The sequence below is a fragment of the Gasterosteus aculeatus genome, chromosome 17 (genome assembly GCF_964276395.1).
Source record: "Gasterosteus aculeatus chromosome 17, fGasAcu3.hap1.1, whole genome shotgun sequence".
Classification (NCBI taxonomy): Eukaryota; Metazoa; Chordata; class Actinopteri; order Perciformes; family Gasterosteidae; genus Gasterosteus; species Gasterosteus aculeatus.
The window spans coordinates 14,643,255-14,658,760 of NC_135705.1; the positions used below are offsets into that span (position 1 = coordinate 14,643,255).

Genomic DNA, 15,506 nt, shown 5'->3' on the forward strand with positions numbered 1-15,506 from the left:
CTGTGTCTGTGTGTGTGTGTGTGTGTGTGAGAGAGAGAAAGGAAGAGCCACACAAACATGGATGAACTCTGCACAGCATATTTTCATTTCTCTCCCAAACAGCTGGACTCCGATGTCAACGGGCCTCGTGTGTGTGTTGTAGCTTCGTATTGAATGAGGCCATACAAAATGTATGTCAATGGGTTCACTCTCCAAAGTAACCGTTAATGGATTAACAATACAAAGTATAAATAGTCCCTGCTTTAATTCATAATAATGTAGGCCCCCATCACCTGCCCACTCAGCCCAGACTATGGAAATAGCTGTAATGACTATTGGAACAATGAGCCAAATTGCATTATTATTCAGTGCCACATCAGCTGTGGAATAGAGCTTTGCTCTTTTACTGAAGATCTCCAATACCAATGGCCAACATTCGATTTCAATCAGGGAGATGAAGATGAAGGGGGCTGTTATGCTGGATGAAGTAGACATTAATAATATGCTCATAACAAATTAGGTAACAATAATCCGGGTCCAGGTGTAAGGTTCAATAGCTGGTAACAGACCTGCACATCACATTCTCTCGGGCCTCATTTCTGCAGGGACCCACATGGCCAGCTCATGCATGAACAACACCCACCAAGACACAAAAGAACCCGTGTTTGACATTTCTTTACTTCCAGGCAAACCATGGTTACATTTGGTTTTAATGCCTAAATACTGTAATCACTTTGTCAACATATTTCTCCTTTGGGTAGCTAATATTGTGCAAGTAATGCCATCATCACTAATATCTGCAGCATCCTAAAAACGTGATATTGAATGCAGCAGAGAGGAAATCTCATCGCAAACGTCACATCTTGTCCATTGCTGATGACGTATCTGTGCAACAATGGTAACGTGGACACAAATATAAAAATAAAAATAAATCAGTGAGCATGCAAATCTATTTTAATAAGGCTCCAGATTGTATTTTGTGATGACCACACAGATGAGTCTCAGACCTCCGGCTTGCGGTTGAAACAAATCTTTGCTGAACCGTCGTAGGTCAAAAGAATAACTCACAGTATTGTCAATCTGTTGATTGTAACGAGTCAGTAATACTCAGTGGCTGTGTGCATAATAAGCAGTAGATCATCTTCATTGGTTATGGCTTGCATTTCAAAAGTGGTGCAACAGCAGCCTCTAGGGGCGTGCGTTTTTTTAGACTGATTGTCACACAGTGCAAAATGCAACATTGTTCCCATTTAGTATCAGTGTTTAGACAGCAGTATTTTTACTATATAAAATTGTCACGATTCATATAGATCATAGCACACAATCAACATAAATATAAAAAAAAACATTGTTAGATCATGAAAACAAAAGATGTCAGTTTTAGGACAACGACAAGGCAACCAATGCTAAAAGACAAAGACACTGGCCAATAACAAAGCGCTCTTTGACTAATGCAGGAGTGTATTTCACGTGTGTTTGAGCAACTCTGTCGCCGTGGTTACAACCACAGGTTCAAATAGGGGCAAACACATGTGAAAGCACAGCTTCTGAACAATAAACCTGTTTTACACAAACGTAGAGCATGTAATTACTAAAATGTTTTAGAACAGTTGCCTTGTCAAAGCCTTTAAACTTCTTAAAATCACAGACGTCACCAGTTTTGGTCAATAATAAATCATTAGTATTCAAAGACATAAAAACAAACTTAAACAATCGTGCAGTAATCTCTTTTTAAGAAGCAAAACCAAAAATCAGGTTAGAAAGACTAATAAAAAAACGTGGTAATAAAATTGTTACATGCTTAAATGCACAGAGGGTTCACACATCATTTTGTGAATATATCTTCAGGTATTGCAACAAGTAACCCAGAAATACAATATGGGTGAACTCTATTTCTTTTTTATCCTCTACGATTACTTCAGCTGTGGAGAGGCGAAGAAGTTTCCCTGGCGGTTAGAGGCAGCTGATGCTTTGCTCTTGCTCCCAAATCTGAGGATCGGAAGAGACAGATGGCAGCATTTAGAGATCAGTAAAAGCTATTTTTGCCAACGCAAGAGGCAGAACTGGTGTGATCAGGTTTGCATGTTCGAAGTGTTCTCAGTAAGACACTGAACTTAAAATTGCCCCGAAATTGGTGTACAAATTCAGATTAGAATGTGAAGAGCGGGCGTAGGCCTGCCCGGTGGCCTCTTCATCAGTGTGAATGGGTGTATGTTGACATGTGGTGTAAAGCGATGACAGTGGCCATAAGAATACAAACACGCTATACAAGTGTCCATTTACCATTTCACTTTGAGGATGAATGTTTAAAAAAGGTACAAACAGGAATCCAATATTTATATGGGAACAACTCAGCTTGCATCAATTAAATGTTGATCACCGAGTTGATACGGAGCTCAAAGCTTAGAATTGATGTGAAGCCGCCAGAGATGAGCGTTTACGTCACTACACCAGCCTGCTCAACATTTATGAGATTATATTCAAGGGGACATTGCAGTCTCTTCAATTCATTGACGTTCCTTGATCTTTTATTGATCTATTTGTAATTTTCATATATAGCACCAACTTCTGTTGTACGCAGGAGATAAATAAAGCTATAGGGTTTCTTCCATTCAGTTTAAACGCTACCTGCACACACTTAAAAGTTAAAACATGGACTAAGGAAGAATATTTTTGGATAGGTCTTTTTTTCGGCAATGGTAAATAAAATAGTTAAAATTTGAAAATGTTTAGATTGGATCAGAAACAATCCAATTGGATTCCACTTCCGAGGCACTGATAACGTATTCAAGTGAGGAGGAAAGCACAGCTATGTGTGTAAGAGCAGAGCTGTGAACCAGCCAAAGGCCCCTTTTAAATAGCAGCCAAATACTCCATTGACTTTAGACCAGATGTTTGTTGGTCAACGGCGTAATCTCTCTCCGCTGCTTCAAGATAGCAACGCACCTGAGCCCTCTTCAATTTAACACCCACTTATCCATGGGCACACATACATCTTTGACACATATACAGTAGGGGCGCCAAGAAGGAAAATTACAACTGCATCACTCTGAAACTCGCTGTGAGCTGCAGCCGTTTTGAGCTTACATTGTGGAGCTGGAGAGGGTCTGCTTCATGCGCTGGGTAAGTGAGCCGGAAGAGGGTGTTTTGGCCATCCTCTGGTGCTCTGGAGTAGTCACTGGTCCCAAGATGCTCACTACAGTTAAATGAAAGAAGAACACAATTCAACACAGGTGATTTGGTCAATTCAAGATTTTTAATCCTCAAAAAAGGTAAATCCCTGATCGTTTATTTCCTTTTCTTCAGTTTTTTCTCATGTCTTATATTCAAGTTTCTCCTTTTTGACAGACTTTTACCCTTTGTAATCCCCTTTCCATTGATTTACCATTGTGGTCCGGAGTATCAGCGTGGTGAGCATTGTCCATGCTCGTATTATCTGGATAAGCAAACTGGCCCCAGTAGTTTACTGGAATACTAAGCAAGCGCTCTACAACCTGAAAAACACAAAAATAAATACCACTTAATATCAAACCACAGCAAAAAGACTAAAAAGAAATACGGATGTTGAAGTAAACAAAAGCACACGCATTCATCGTCATTCACTCTACCCGTGGTTGTCGGCTCGTGTCATGCAGGATGGTCATAGGGTCTGGGTCGGGAACAGCATGACCCACAAGAGTAGGGCCAAACACTCTGGCCAGGTTGTTCACATCCATCTTGGTATCCACACACTCAGAAACACTGGAATAAGGAAAGGATCAAAAATAAAGGTTGCGTTCTTAACTAAAATGAAAGTTGATGTGTACTGCAGAGAGGTAGGACGTTACAACAAGCCTGTGTATGACACTATACATTTTGATAAAAGTCCCTCTAGCGCACAAGTAGTTGTTTACACTAATACGATTTAATAATGCAGAACAGATGGCAGTATAACAGGATAAAACTATATGATTTCAATTATAAATAACATAATTACGTTTTCAGATGGATCATAAGACAGGCCAGTGTGTCTCGGTTGGGTTGGGGCAGCTCACTGATGGTCTGATAAAGAACGGCCAGACTGTTGTCGTCATCCTGGATTTCTACAACAAACAAAAAAAGCGAAGTAAAAGAAAAACACACACACACACACACAGGTAATTTAATAGCAGTTCAATCGTTCAATTGATGTAAATGCTTGTTCTTATACAGCATAATGTTGCATTAACAACTATTTTCTACGTCTAAAAGACTCACCAGCTGCTTCCATGAACACTTTGTTGAGATGAAAGGTGAGCAGTGGCTCTGGGAGGTTTCTGAGAAAGTCTTTGAGGACACCGGCGACAACGTTAATGTCATCCACTTTGTGAAGTGGAGGCACAGTCTTTCCTCTAATCAGCTTCTCCTTCAGCTCTTTTACCATGCGCTCTTGGCCAGAGACTCTGTACAGGCCAACCTGGGGGCAGGGAAAGACAAACAAAACCAGCTCTCATTGTCTGACTGCTTGTGATACCGCAGCACACAATAAGACAACTAATTAGAAAGAATATATCCATTGTAATGCAGTAAGAGGGTCAGATTCTCTCACCTCATGTAGGCCTCTGTGTTCAATCTCCTTAATACAGTAGAGTAAGAATGCAGGAATCTTTGGGGAGCTGAGTGGAGCAAAGTCAGCCAAGGTGTTCTGCACAATAATTACATAAAATTAACCAAAACATTATTGTAATGACAAAAAGTGAAAAAATAATTTAAACATGTCATGTATTTACCTCGGTGTTCGGGACGGGAGTGCTAAGGACTAGCGGATTACAGGGCAGAGGACAGTTGGCACGACATTCTGGATGAGTCGCCACCTTACAATCCTGGCAGCGAAGGTACATCTTTCCAAACTTTGTTCTTCTTCCACATGGCAGGCAGAACTCAGACTTTATCACCTTATTTAGTGAAGGAACACGTAGCCAGAGGTGAGCGCAGGTACTTCAACAATGGTGATCAAGCTGTTGAGTATCAATGAATATACATCTTACGGTTTTGGGGATGAACTGGTGTGTCTTTCCTCCTCTATTAGTTCTGAGGGTTTGGAGCTGGATGGGTAAAATGGAGACTGGTGTGCTTTGAGCATCACTTTGGTCAGTAGTGGTTGTATCACCCCAGGCTGGAGCAACTGTAGGCGCAATCACATGTTGGTAACATCAGCAAATCCATTAGAAGAAACTAAAAAAATGTTCAGGCAATCAGTCAAAAGGGAACATACAGAAGATCTACAAAATTCTCACCGTTCTTCCTGCTGCGTGTTCGGTAAGGAACCGTTTCAATGGTGGAGACCGCCTCGACAACACCACCATTCCCTGGGACAGTGATCGTGGTTTTTGCCACTATAGACTCATTCATCTGAATCATTTATAAAAAGTGTAATTAATAATTGAAAAAAATATATGAATTGCTTTTCTTTGGAAAAATAGGTTTATTTTCACTTGAAAGCCTTTTAAGTTGTATGTCATTTTGATAATAAAAAAAAACTGTTTTACAGACAACTTCTTGTCAAGTGTTGTGTTATATACAGCACATTTAGAAGAGGGGGTCAGCATTACCCCTTCTGATGTTCGTCCAGTGGAGCGAGGTTTTTTCATTGCCAGTGGAGGAACCTCAGAGAGTTTTCTGGAGGAACGCTGCATAATAAACATAAATAAACAGTTTTATGGATTACCCGCTTAAGGCTGTACACCAAATAACAAAACAGAGTTCTGGTAATATGTAGAAAACTATACTAATCAAAACCACACTGTGTTTACACTTAGCCTGAAACAAATCCACATAATTAGTTCAACATTAATGAACTCAAGGAGACACCAGTTCTATATACATGATTTAAAAAAACACAACTCACTCGTTTTTGGCGCTTCCGCAGTCTCACAGTCCTCATCGCAGAAGCATCCCAGTCCTACAAGTTAATACGATACATGAACCACAGCACTTAATGACCCTGAATAAATGTATGCTATTGGATCTTAAATCAGTAGTTCCCCTAAAAGATACAGCAATGCTTTTAAGAACGTAAGTCAAAATACCAGAGAGTCATCCGTTTGGTCATAGCTGATGTCTGACAGCAAAGAAGCTGATTCATCAATGGTAGTTAACCTGAGAAATAGAGTAATGTCAGCAAGTACGTTTTATACAGGTAATGGCAGGCAGCGCCATCACTAATTTCATAAAGTGTACTCGTAAAGGGACCTTTTTCAATGTGAACGTTCAAAAAAGGATGGGATACTGTGGTCAGATGAACACCCAAAATTGCTATTATTGTCTTATCAGTAGCTGTTACAGAACCAGAGAAGGAGGATCTGACCTTCGACTGGTGTTGACGTTGCTCATAGCAGCTTGTGCTGCCTGTGAGTGGGCACTAAGGAAGGCCAGAGCGGAGCGCTGCTCCTCACTCAAGTGGACACTGTTACCGTTGTTCTCCGATATCAGCAGCTCCCTGATCAGCTGTAGCTGACGTTCCTGTTGAAACCATAAGACATGAGTTTTAAGTGACCAACTTTTTATGACAAGAGACCGTTATCCAGTAAGCAGACCACATTTTATTTTTACACATTATTCAACCCAGATGCCATAAAATCAATCACAGATATAAAAGACTACTAAATAGTGTTGCACCAACCAGCTTCTCGTGAACTGCCTCCGCCTTCTGCCGCCGGCGGATCTCCACATCCACTTGGTTGCGGGCATGCTTCAGCTTGACCTCCAGGGCTCCCCGCTCCGTCTCTGCTTTCGACAACACTTCTCTGCAGGAGACCAGCTCCTCGCCTGCTCTCAGCCACTTCTTTCGGCACTCCTCAAAGTGAATAGCCATCTGAAGGAACTCTGAAAAAGAAGATGGAAGAGATTGTTGTACTGCTGCTTTTCAAACTATACGTTGTTTTCTGCGGTGGGCAGGTGGCTATATGTATAGGGGCTCCAAAATGCCTTTGCAGTGGTAAAGATGTGGTTAAATACCTCGAGATCGAGTACAAAGGACTCTGCAGTGGAGTGAACAAATGACTGACAGTGCTTTCCTGCCAGGGACAATGTAAATGTATTGCATTATCTGGGCTATTGAGATGGAAATTTGTACTACCCTCCAATAGCTATTCCACCCCCATTTGCTCATGTGGTGCACCAGTCCTGCTATCCTGAAGGTACTAAAGACTCTACACTCCTGCATTCATCGCCCTGTGGCCGTTACCGACAATAATGTAGAAACATGAACCAACTACACACACGTTACACAATTACTGCAGCTCGGACAGCCTTCTAGAGACGCGTTTGGAGAAGTTGGAAAGACATTCAAAGATTCGGAGTTGTGACAAACACTGAAGCGAAGTTGGTAAATAACTTACGTGGTTCAATGCCCTCATTCAGACCGTCCACCTGGGCTCTCAGGCTCTGGAACTGGTTGTACAGGTTCACCACGGACGCCTCCATCGTGTGTTACAGCATGGAGCTCCTCGGGAATGGGAGGGTTTGTTAACAATGCTAGAGAAGGTTACTCTACGTTTTAGCCCGTTAGCTAGTTATACTAACACTTCATTATTATCTAACGTTAACATCATACCTTCAACGTAAAGATAGGTCTGCATTAGCTGCAGAAATAAAGAAAAACAACGTCACTTTTTATGAGAGCTAAGTAGACGCTACTGTTATCTTCGAAACAGCTTCCAAGCTCGTTAGCGGAGTAAATGTGACGATAGCTTTAACGTTACTCCACTTACAATGAAGCTATCGGCATGCTAACATTAACATTAGCATGTTTGTGTTGACTTAACGTCGGCTACGTTGACCAGCGTTCCGTTGTGCAAAATATGAAACACTTACTTGTGTAATGTTTTTCCTGTGATGGTGTGGTTACAACGTCCAGTGTTTAAAGCAAAGGTTCACGAATACAACGTTCAGTTCATTCCCACACCAGTAACAGCAGAGCCACACCTACTTGGTAAAGTTTGCACATTCTTCTTAAAAGTTCAAAATCAGCGCCGGTTTACTTCTTCGTTGTTCGCTGTTTGCCGGAAGTTGCAGCGCTCTGTTCCCCGGCAGAGGATCGCGGCTGTAACTGCAGGTAAGTGTCCTCTGGTTCCCAAAACAGGGTTCAGAGGTCGACATCGGCGATATACATAATACGTGACTGCATAGAAAACATTACAGATTTTTCAGTTTTAAGAATCTCTGGAGGGTTTTTCTGTGCTGAGCTGTGCTATCAATGTCTTTAAAATACTTGCTTCTAAACTAGAACCAAGGAACCGCTACAATAGCTTTAACAACTTTTTTTTTAAATACATGAAAGTATTTGGACTTTTGTTTCAGTCCAGTATTAGTGCTTCCTCTTTCATGGCTGTGTGAGTACTCAATTGAGTAGGGGAAAAATATGTGTCAAATGGTAAAATCCTTTGAAACAGTCACTAACTGCGTCCTATTGTAGGACTGGCACATGGGATGCTCACAACGGAGTCATTAATCAGCCTTGGATGGCATATCTGGGTGCAGCAGCAGCAGCCTTGTGCAACATTTAATGGTGGTATCACACGCACACATACAAACACACACACACACAATCAATTGCAAACAATTTACATGTATGTGTCCATAACACTTTAGAATACATTAAAAAAAAGAATATACATGATTTGTGTGTATTGAAATGCATTGGAAGGCCACACTTGTCCTCAGAACATTGTGTATTCGTGTGTGTCCATTTGTGTACGTGTGTGTGCGTGCGTGCATATGTTTACTTGTGCGTATGTGCGTGTGTGTCTTGAATATTGAACGTACATTAGAGGTGATTTGGGATAATAGTATCTGTCAGTCAATATGCACTCTCTGTCTTAGTCAATTATTTATTTCTATATGTACATTTCCTCCAGTCACAGATCATTAATATGACGGAATTCTCTCTATACATCAATCTTTGTCGACTCTTTCTTAGACTGAGTGGACTATTAGTACTGTCTGCATTAATCTGTATTCTGGCATCAAGAGCAACGCCACCAGGAATAAAGGGAAATAATTCATCTAGCAGAAAAGGAGCGGTTGCTTTTAAATATATGTTTATAACATATGCAAATGTATTGTTTATTAGATCAAACATGTTGTAAAAGGCATGTCACCATTTTGCCTTAGAATCTTTTCAGACAGGTCAGACAGGTAAATTGTTATACCTGCACACATTTTCCCTGAATATTGAGTTCACAGATTTATAGATGTCTGCCTAAAAGATGCATGACTTCTAGGCTACAGCAAGGTCCACATTTCACAAGTGCATCTCAGGAATGGAAAAAGTGTCAGCAGGCTTTTATGCACCAAAGTTTCAGAGGAAGCACCTGCAGCTTGTGCTGACCAAGGCTTTGGCCTCCTCAGTGGCACCATTGGAAAGGTAATGGATCCACAAACAGCCTCATGGGGAACACTTGGCAGATATACATCTACTTAGGAAGATGTGTGCTAGCAGAACACATCCTCTATACATCCATTGAATAGCTGTGCACACAAAGCAAAGCAAAGTTTAAGGATCTGGAAACAAGTAAAGAAAACAAGCATTTTCATGCACATTAGTTCATTCCCCTCAACGATACCTATATCGCCTCTGCCGACTTTGGTGTCTCAAGGGGAAAATAACTTATCTATTGTTGAACAGAAACAAATGTATCTATATCTAAGGGTGTGGGAGAAAGGGACAAAAAAAAACATGAACACCTGGAAAACTTGATGCAATCCAATACATTTACCCTTTTATTATCGAGATAGTGTTAGATGTTTGATTTCACTATTCAGCTACTGATGGAGTTGTATTAGATTACAACGTGTTGTAAAGTGTGCCTCTTTTTTGAACCACTCTAATATGCAAATTGTTTTGCATTGCAGCCTTACAAGCTCCACAAATGTATTTTTTAATTCCTACACATTAGGTTACATTTAATCATATTTTGAAAGTGTGCATGTTTCTTGTGCCAACACATCAAAGTCTGGCACAACAGAATGCTTTAACAAAATAGAATTTCACACAACTAACAAGATTATTTTAATTATCTTTGAATGGACGCAGATGAATCTGTTTGTGCAAAGGGAGTCTGCAGGTCCGCGTACGCCAAGTGACTGCAGTGATGGAATAATGTGCGTAGGTGCACTCCAAACGTCGTATCAATTGAATTACAAGTGTAATCTCCTACTCAGAGAGCGTTTCCTGGAAAAGGCTCCCTCTTTCCTTCTGTGCTTCAACAACAATACATTTAGTTCATCCCGGGTTGTGAAACCTGACACTTAGCAAACACTCCATCACAAATACATTCACGAGTGGTTTAAACAGTTTTTGGTATCCAGTTTGAAAAATGTCAGAAACACTATAAAAATAAGATTTTTTTCAATTTAAACTGGTTCGATCAGTATATTGTGTTGTTAAAGTAAAGGAAAAGAGCATTCAACCTAAAAGGTAAAAACGCTCCTGTTGATAGAATCCATTACTATTCATGAAAAGAAGATGTACAACTTTTATGTAGTGATTAAACTATTTTTAAAATGAGAAAACAAAAGAAACAGACTTTTACATTCGCTTGTTATCACTAAAATCATTAAATCTTCTATAGTTGACAATTATGTGAAACAGTCATACCTTAAATGCCTCATTTTGCAGCTATTGAAAAATATTAAAAACAAAAGTCATTATACAAAAGACAGTAGAGGGGGAACAACGTAACATGGGAGATTACTTACCATGTTAGAGATAAGTGATTTAAAAATAAGCTACATTTAGAACCACCCTGTTTTTTGGAGGTCCTGAGTAATGGTGCTGCATGCTGACAACTGAAAAGGGTTATTGAATGTTAACTGATCGCCACTTCAGCTTTATTGTCTTAGTCCCGGTCAGCATCTTATCTCCATGAGACCGCCGTGCAGGTTCCTGAATACAGCAGATATCCGGCAGGTAATAATGTGGGTTGTAAAGGTCTTCATGACCCAACGGTGCAAATGAGAATGACAATGATGACAATAATAACCACTGCAGTGGCAATGACCGCAAGCAGCTTGCAGACCTTGGCCCGGCGGAGGTCCGCCTCTTTACGCCTGAGTAAAGTATCGTAGCCTGGAGTGTAAATGTCGTCCATCCAGAACTCCATGTTGTTGGGGTTTAGAGACTCCTGGTTCTAAGTGACATAAGGTCATATAAAAATCAGATCAGTTACACACTCATACATAAAATATAGATCCAAATGTTAAAGTAAATTGCTGTTTCCTGCACTTGCATGCATTATTCATTTGTAATGTGCTATTTCATAATTGTATTCTAGAAACCCACTGTTGTTTTTGTTTTGATGATGTTTAATATTATTATACTAATCAATCCGAAAACGCATCACATTTACTGGGTTATAGACTGAAACCCATGACTTTATACAAAAGATAGGCTAGGAAGGAGAATTGGATTCAAAGCATTTAACTACTGTAGCATTTATAACAAATCTTACCTGTAAGTCCAAAGGGGAGATTCGAGCCTCTCTTTCATCTACAGTCCATATGGGCCTTCCCCTACCTTCGGAAAATCTGGGGTCCAGGACCTTCCCAGAGGTTAGCCCTCCTGTCAGACTGCTGTCCTTGTGGTGGAACAGAGACGAACTAAATACTTGTTCTACCAGGTTGGAGGACTTTCTGGAGATGAGGTTAGTTGTGCTGCCTGATCGATCTGCCTAGAAAGAAAACAAACATTTCATAGAATGTATTATATACAAAATATTTGATATAATGTTTCTTTTCAGTCCTGACCAAACAGTCCTTTGTATAACATTTTATTTAAAATTTTGCACATATGTCATATGGATTCCTATATATTAACTTCTGCACTATGTGTTCTCCATGTCCTTCTCACTTTATACTTCTCTATAGTTGTTTTGCATTATAATATTTTATTTGTAGAGCGTTTTACAAGGCACTTTACATTGGTGGGAAAAACAAACACAAGCAATAACACCATAAACAAGAGGGGAGACGTAGCAGTAAGAAACAAAACCAAAAACCTAATTAAGATATGACAGTGTTCATTGTAAAGGTTTAAACCAACATCCCAGTGGCCTAATTCATCAACTTATAACTAAATCACACTGCGCAGCAGACCACCAGCTTCAGGCCAAACACATCTTGCTGTCACACCTTATACACAAGGGTTGTCCTTTTGCCTTCAAAATGGATCCCTTTACTGACAATACTCATGTAAAACTTATTTCTTAATGTTTCATTCAAAATATAGTATAAACTGCGCACAGTAAAATGACTCTACCTGTCCATGTGAAGACTTGCCATCTTTACTTTTGGAGAATGACACCGTCCAGTCTCTTGCAGAAATATTCAGCGAGTTTGAATCAGACATATTTTTCTCTACAGGCTGACTTTTAGAAGCACGACCAGATGATGCATCCTTCTTCCCTACTTTCCCCCCATCTGAATCGGCTGGACCTTTGCTGCTTTCTATTTGCTCCACGGGAGTGTTCCACTGGTTCCAGTCCAGACTACTAGTACTGATCCCTGGAAAAAGATGCTCAGACACAGACAGAGGCTGAGGCTCTGACGACTCAGAAGGGGTTATAGGGTGGCCGATGAAAGAGGAGACACCACTGAGAGGCTCCAGCCATCGCCCTCCGCTGCCTTGTCCATCCCCACTGATAGGCGGCTGAATCTTTTCATCCAGCCGCTGCAGCGCTGACAGCACCTGGGAAATCTCAGCTTTGACATCATTCAGTGAGTCCAGTTGTCTTTCTATCTGGCTCATACGGAGCAGCAGCTTACAGACACTGGCCTGGAGCCCATCATCACTGCTTTCCAGAGAGTGGAAAAGCCTTTGGAGTTGACCTAGGCGGCCACGTCTTGCCTCGTGGGTGTCCTGGTTAATGGCCCCTGGTCCATCACTAGGGTGCAGGACTGCTGTGGAACCACACATGCTTATGTCATCTAAGAAACGAAAGATGGCACTGATGTCATCCTCACCGATGTCAGGGTCGTCTAATGACGTCATAAAGGAGAAGCGGTCAGCGTGGACAAGGCTGCGGAGACGCCGGGCGTCTGGTGGGTCCGTCTGGGTTCCTTGCGCTTTTACTCCGTCCACTGCAATGGACAATTCACTGTCGCATCTTAAGGACTCCCCCAATTTGCTGATTGCAGGGCTTGATCTTCTTGGAAGTTGCCCCCCTTGTGATTCCATTCCCATTCCAATACTGCCAGGGCCTATTCGGTCCTCTAGACTGTGACTCTTGTTGCTCCAGATGGGCCTCTTGGTCCTCGGAGGTTGAAGGTGCCGCGGCGACCACTCTGGGATTGGCCGCGGTCCGAAGTAAGTTGAGTCCTGTAGGTCATCAAGGCTCTCACGTTTTGCCTTCTGCTCCGGCGATTGGTTGACTGGTGCTGGTGATGGGTAAGGATTCGGGATGGTTTCAAAGATGCGATTGTCGAAGCCTTTCTGATCCTTGTTAGGACTGGGAGACTCACTGTTAACAGTCACCTGGGGTATCAGAGGCGGCCGGTTGTGAAAGTCCTTCCTAAAGATGTCTCTCTTCTGGTCGACAGACGATCCCTGTTCATCGTCAAACACCTCCATCGGCGCAGAGTCTACACTGGACTCACTGTCTGTCTCCAAAGGCAAGTAGATATTTTTCATAACCTCGTTCGGGATTTGGCCACTGGGGTAGAAAAGTGTGGTGTGAGGCAAGTCGAAAGACACAGCCCTCGCCCTGATTGGAGGGGAGGACACAAGTGAGATGGGATCCGGGGGAAGACTTGCTCGCTTGTGGCCTGAGTAATTAGATCTCGGAGACAGCAAGTCCTGATCAATAGGCCGGCCACTGGAGTCAGAGTGGGCACGCACTCTTTCTCGACCAGAAACGTTCAGCTGCTGTATTCCAGGCAGACTGGGGCCTGGGCATTGGTCGACAGGGAGGACCATCTGCGCTCTTATTGGTTGGCTGTCATCAGGGACGCCAACCGTCATCTGAATAAGATTGAAGATAGTCACAATATCAGCAGCGACGCCTATCGGGGAAAGCCCCTGGCCTTTTGTGGAAACACGATCTCTGAAGAGAGTAGCTGGGAAACAGGGGTCCTGGCTGGCAGCAGCAAACAGCAGACTCCTGAGCTCGATGAGGTGCTCCAGGTCGAAGCGGGCGCTGACCATACGACAAAGATCCTGGAAAGTGAGCCATTGGCGCATATTGGCCAGTTCCTCCAGTATCCCCAGTAGGACCCCAGGATATTCCTGCTGCAGGTTAGCCATGGCTCCTCACCTGAGCGGGAAAATCAGGCAGTTAGTGAGGCCAAGCCAGCTTTTTTATAGCAGCAAATGTGATTTTCCAAAACACTAAAATAAACACGTCAATGTAACAATACAAGTATAGAGAATATGTGTAATAATAATATTATGTAAATATATCAAAGTGTATTGTAGGTTACATATTCATATTAATGTATAGAAATAAAACACTGGTATTTGTGAGATGTTTTGTACTAAAAAACGAATTGGGAGTCCTAGGTTTGAATGATTCACATCTGTCCAATAACAACAGTGTTTCAGATCTGATACTGTTACATTGACAGCAAATAATCATATAATTGGTCGACATTAAATAACACATTTTCAATTGTGATAGAAAAATCCCTTTGACAGGCGAATTTGGAAAGTGACCTTATTTTTGTGCCCTAAAATAACTGATCATCTGACCTGATGACGGCGTCACACTGCGCACAGCTGCACCTCACTGGACATTTTTAATCTTCTCATTTCCATTAACAACCTCGGGGCAGACTGGCTACTACTAAACACTACAACACGTGCTAGATGTGTTCAATATACGGACATGCATTCATTAACTTCATTCCAGCCATATGTGAAAACGCTCCGAAGACGAGAACAGGGCAGGACTAACACTATTTACTGCTATTTGATCCACTTTTGGATGACAGCTGGGACAGTGTCAACGACATGTCCGTGTTGCAAATTCAATTTGGGTTATCGCAACTCACCAAGAGGTGTGTAATTCCACTCACCTGGATCAGACGAAAGATAAAGTCAGGCCTGCGTCCATGAAAAATGACAAATGGAATCCAGTTTTATGTCGACAGCATGGCCATATTGCAAACAGAGGCGGGCGGCTCATACTGTTACACTGCTTTCATGTGCTTCTCTGTTAGTAACAGCAACCAGCCCACAGCTCAGCCAGGAGAGAAAATTAGAAATTAGGTCATCTTCCCACAAGTCCTTGCAGTCCCCTAAGGGACCTCAAAATACATCCAAACGGTTTCCCCCCATCACAGACAAGCGGCCACACTTTCAAATTCAACAGTGCGCTCCCATTTCTGAGTGATGCAACGGAGGAAAACACCCTGTTAGCAGGACATCCCAGTGTGAAGCAGTCGGTCAAGTCGAGGAGTATATTTTCTCAGGGTGCCATCGCAATAATTGGTTTTGTGTGCAAATTGAACATAGGAATAAAAGGCCAGTTTAAAAATTGATGTTTGCTAATTGACACTCCAAACTGACACTA

General features: G+C 41.8%; 2 protein-coding genes across 4 annotated transcripts; both read right to left on the reverse strand.

The window, feature by feature from the left end:
- Nucleotides 1–638: 638 nt before the first annotated feature.
- On the reverse strand, nt 639–8,235 carry LOC120834983 (rac GTPase-activating protein 1). 2 transcript variants are annotated; one of them, XM_040203421.2, is made up of 17 exons: nt 7,813–8,235; nt 7,338–7,444; nt 6,620–6,822; nt 6,305–6,459; nt 6,027–6,096; nt 5,846–5,899; nt 5,550–5,627; nt 5,235–5,349; nt 4,986–5,122; nt 4,728–4,892; nt 4,547–4,642; nt 4,216–4,414; nt 3,956–4,061; nt 3,588–3,720; nt 3,365–3,473; nt 3,067–3,175; nt 639–1,968 (listed from the first exon to the last, which is right to left on the reverse strand). In XM_040203421.2, the coding sequence occupies exons 2-17, from the start codon at nt 7,420–7,422 to the stop codon at nt 1,893–1,895; spliced, it is 1,890 nt and encodes a 629-aa protein (XP_040059355.2). In that variant the 5' UTR covers nt 7,423–7,444; nt 7,813–8,235; the 3' UTR covers nt 639–1,892. The 2 variants fall into 2 exon arrangements, with proteins under 2 accessions (XP_040059355.2, XP_040059356.2); XM_040203422.2 differs by having other exon boundaries at nt 7,338–7,441; nt 7,813–8,067.
- A 2,573-nt stretch (nt 8,236–10,808) lies between these two features.
- minar1 (membrane integral NOTCH2 associated receptor 1) lies at nt 10,809–15,143 on the reverse strand. Of its 2 annotated transcripts, XM_040203419.2 has the most exons (4): nt 15,010–15,143; nt 12,257–14,249; nt 11,451–11,669; nt 10,809–11,129 (listed from the first exon to the last, which is right to left on the reverse strand). In XM_040203419.2, exons 2-4 carry the CDS (start codon nt 14,237–14,239, stop codon nt 10,935–10,937), a joined length of 2,397 nt encoding a protein of 798 aa, XP_040059353.1. In that variant the 5' UTR covers nt 14,240–14,249; nt 15,010–15,143; the 3' UTR covers nt 10,809–10,934. The 2 variants fall into 2 exon arrangements, with proteins under 2 accessions (XP_040059353.1, XP_040059352.1); XM_040203418.2 differs by lacking the exon at nt 15,010–15,143 and having other exon boundaries at nt 12,257–14,735.
- Nucleotides 15,144–15,506: the final 363 nt, after the last annotated feature.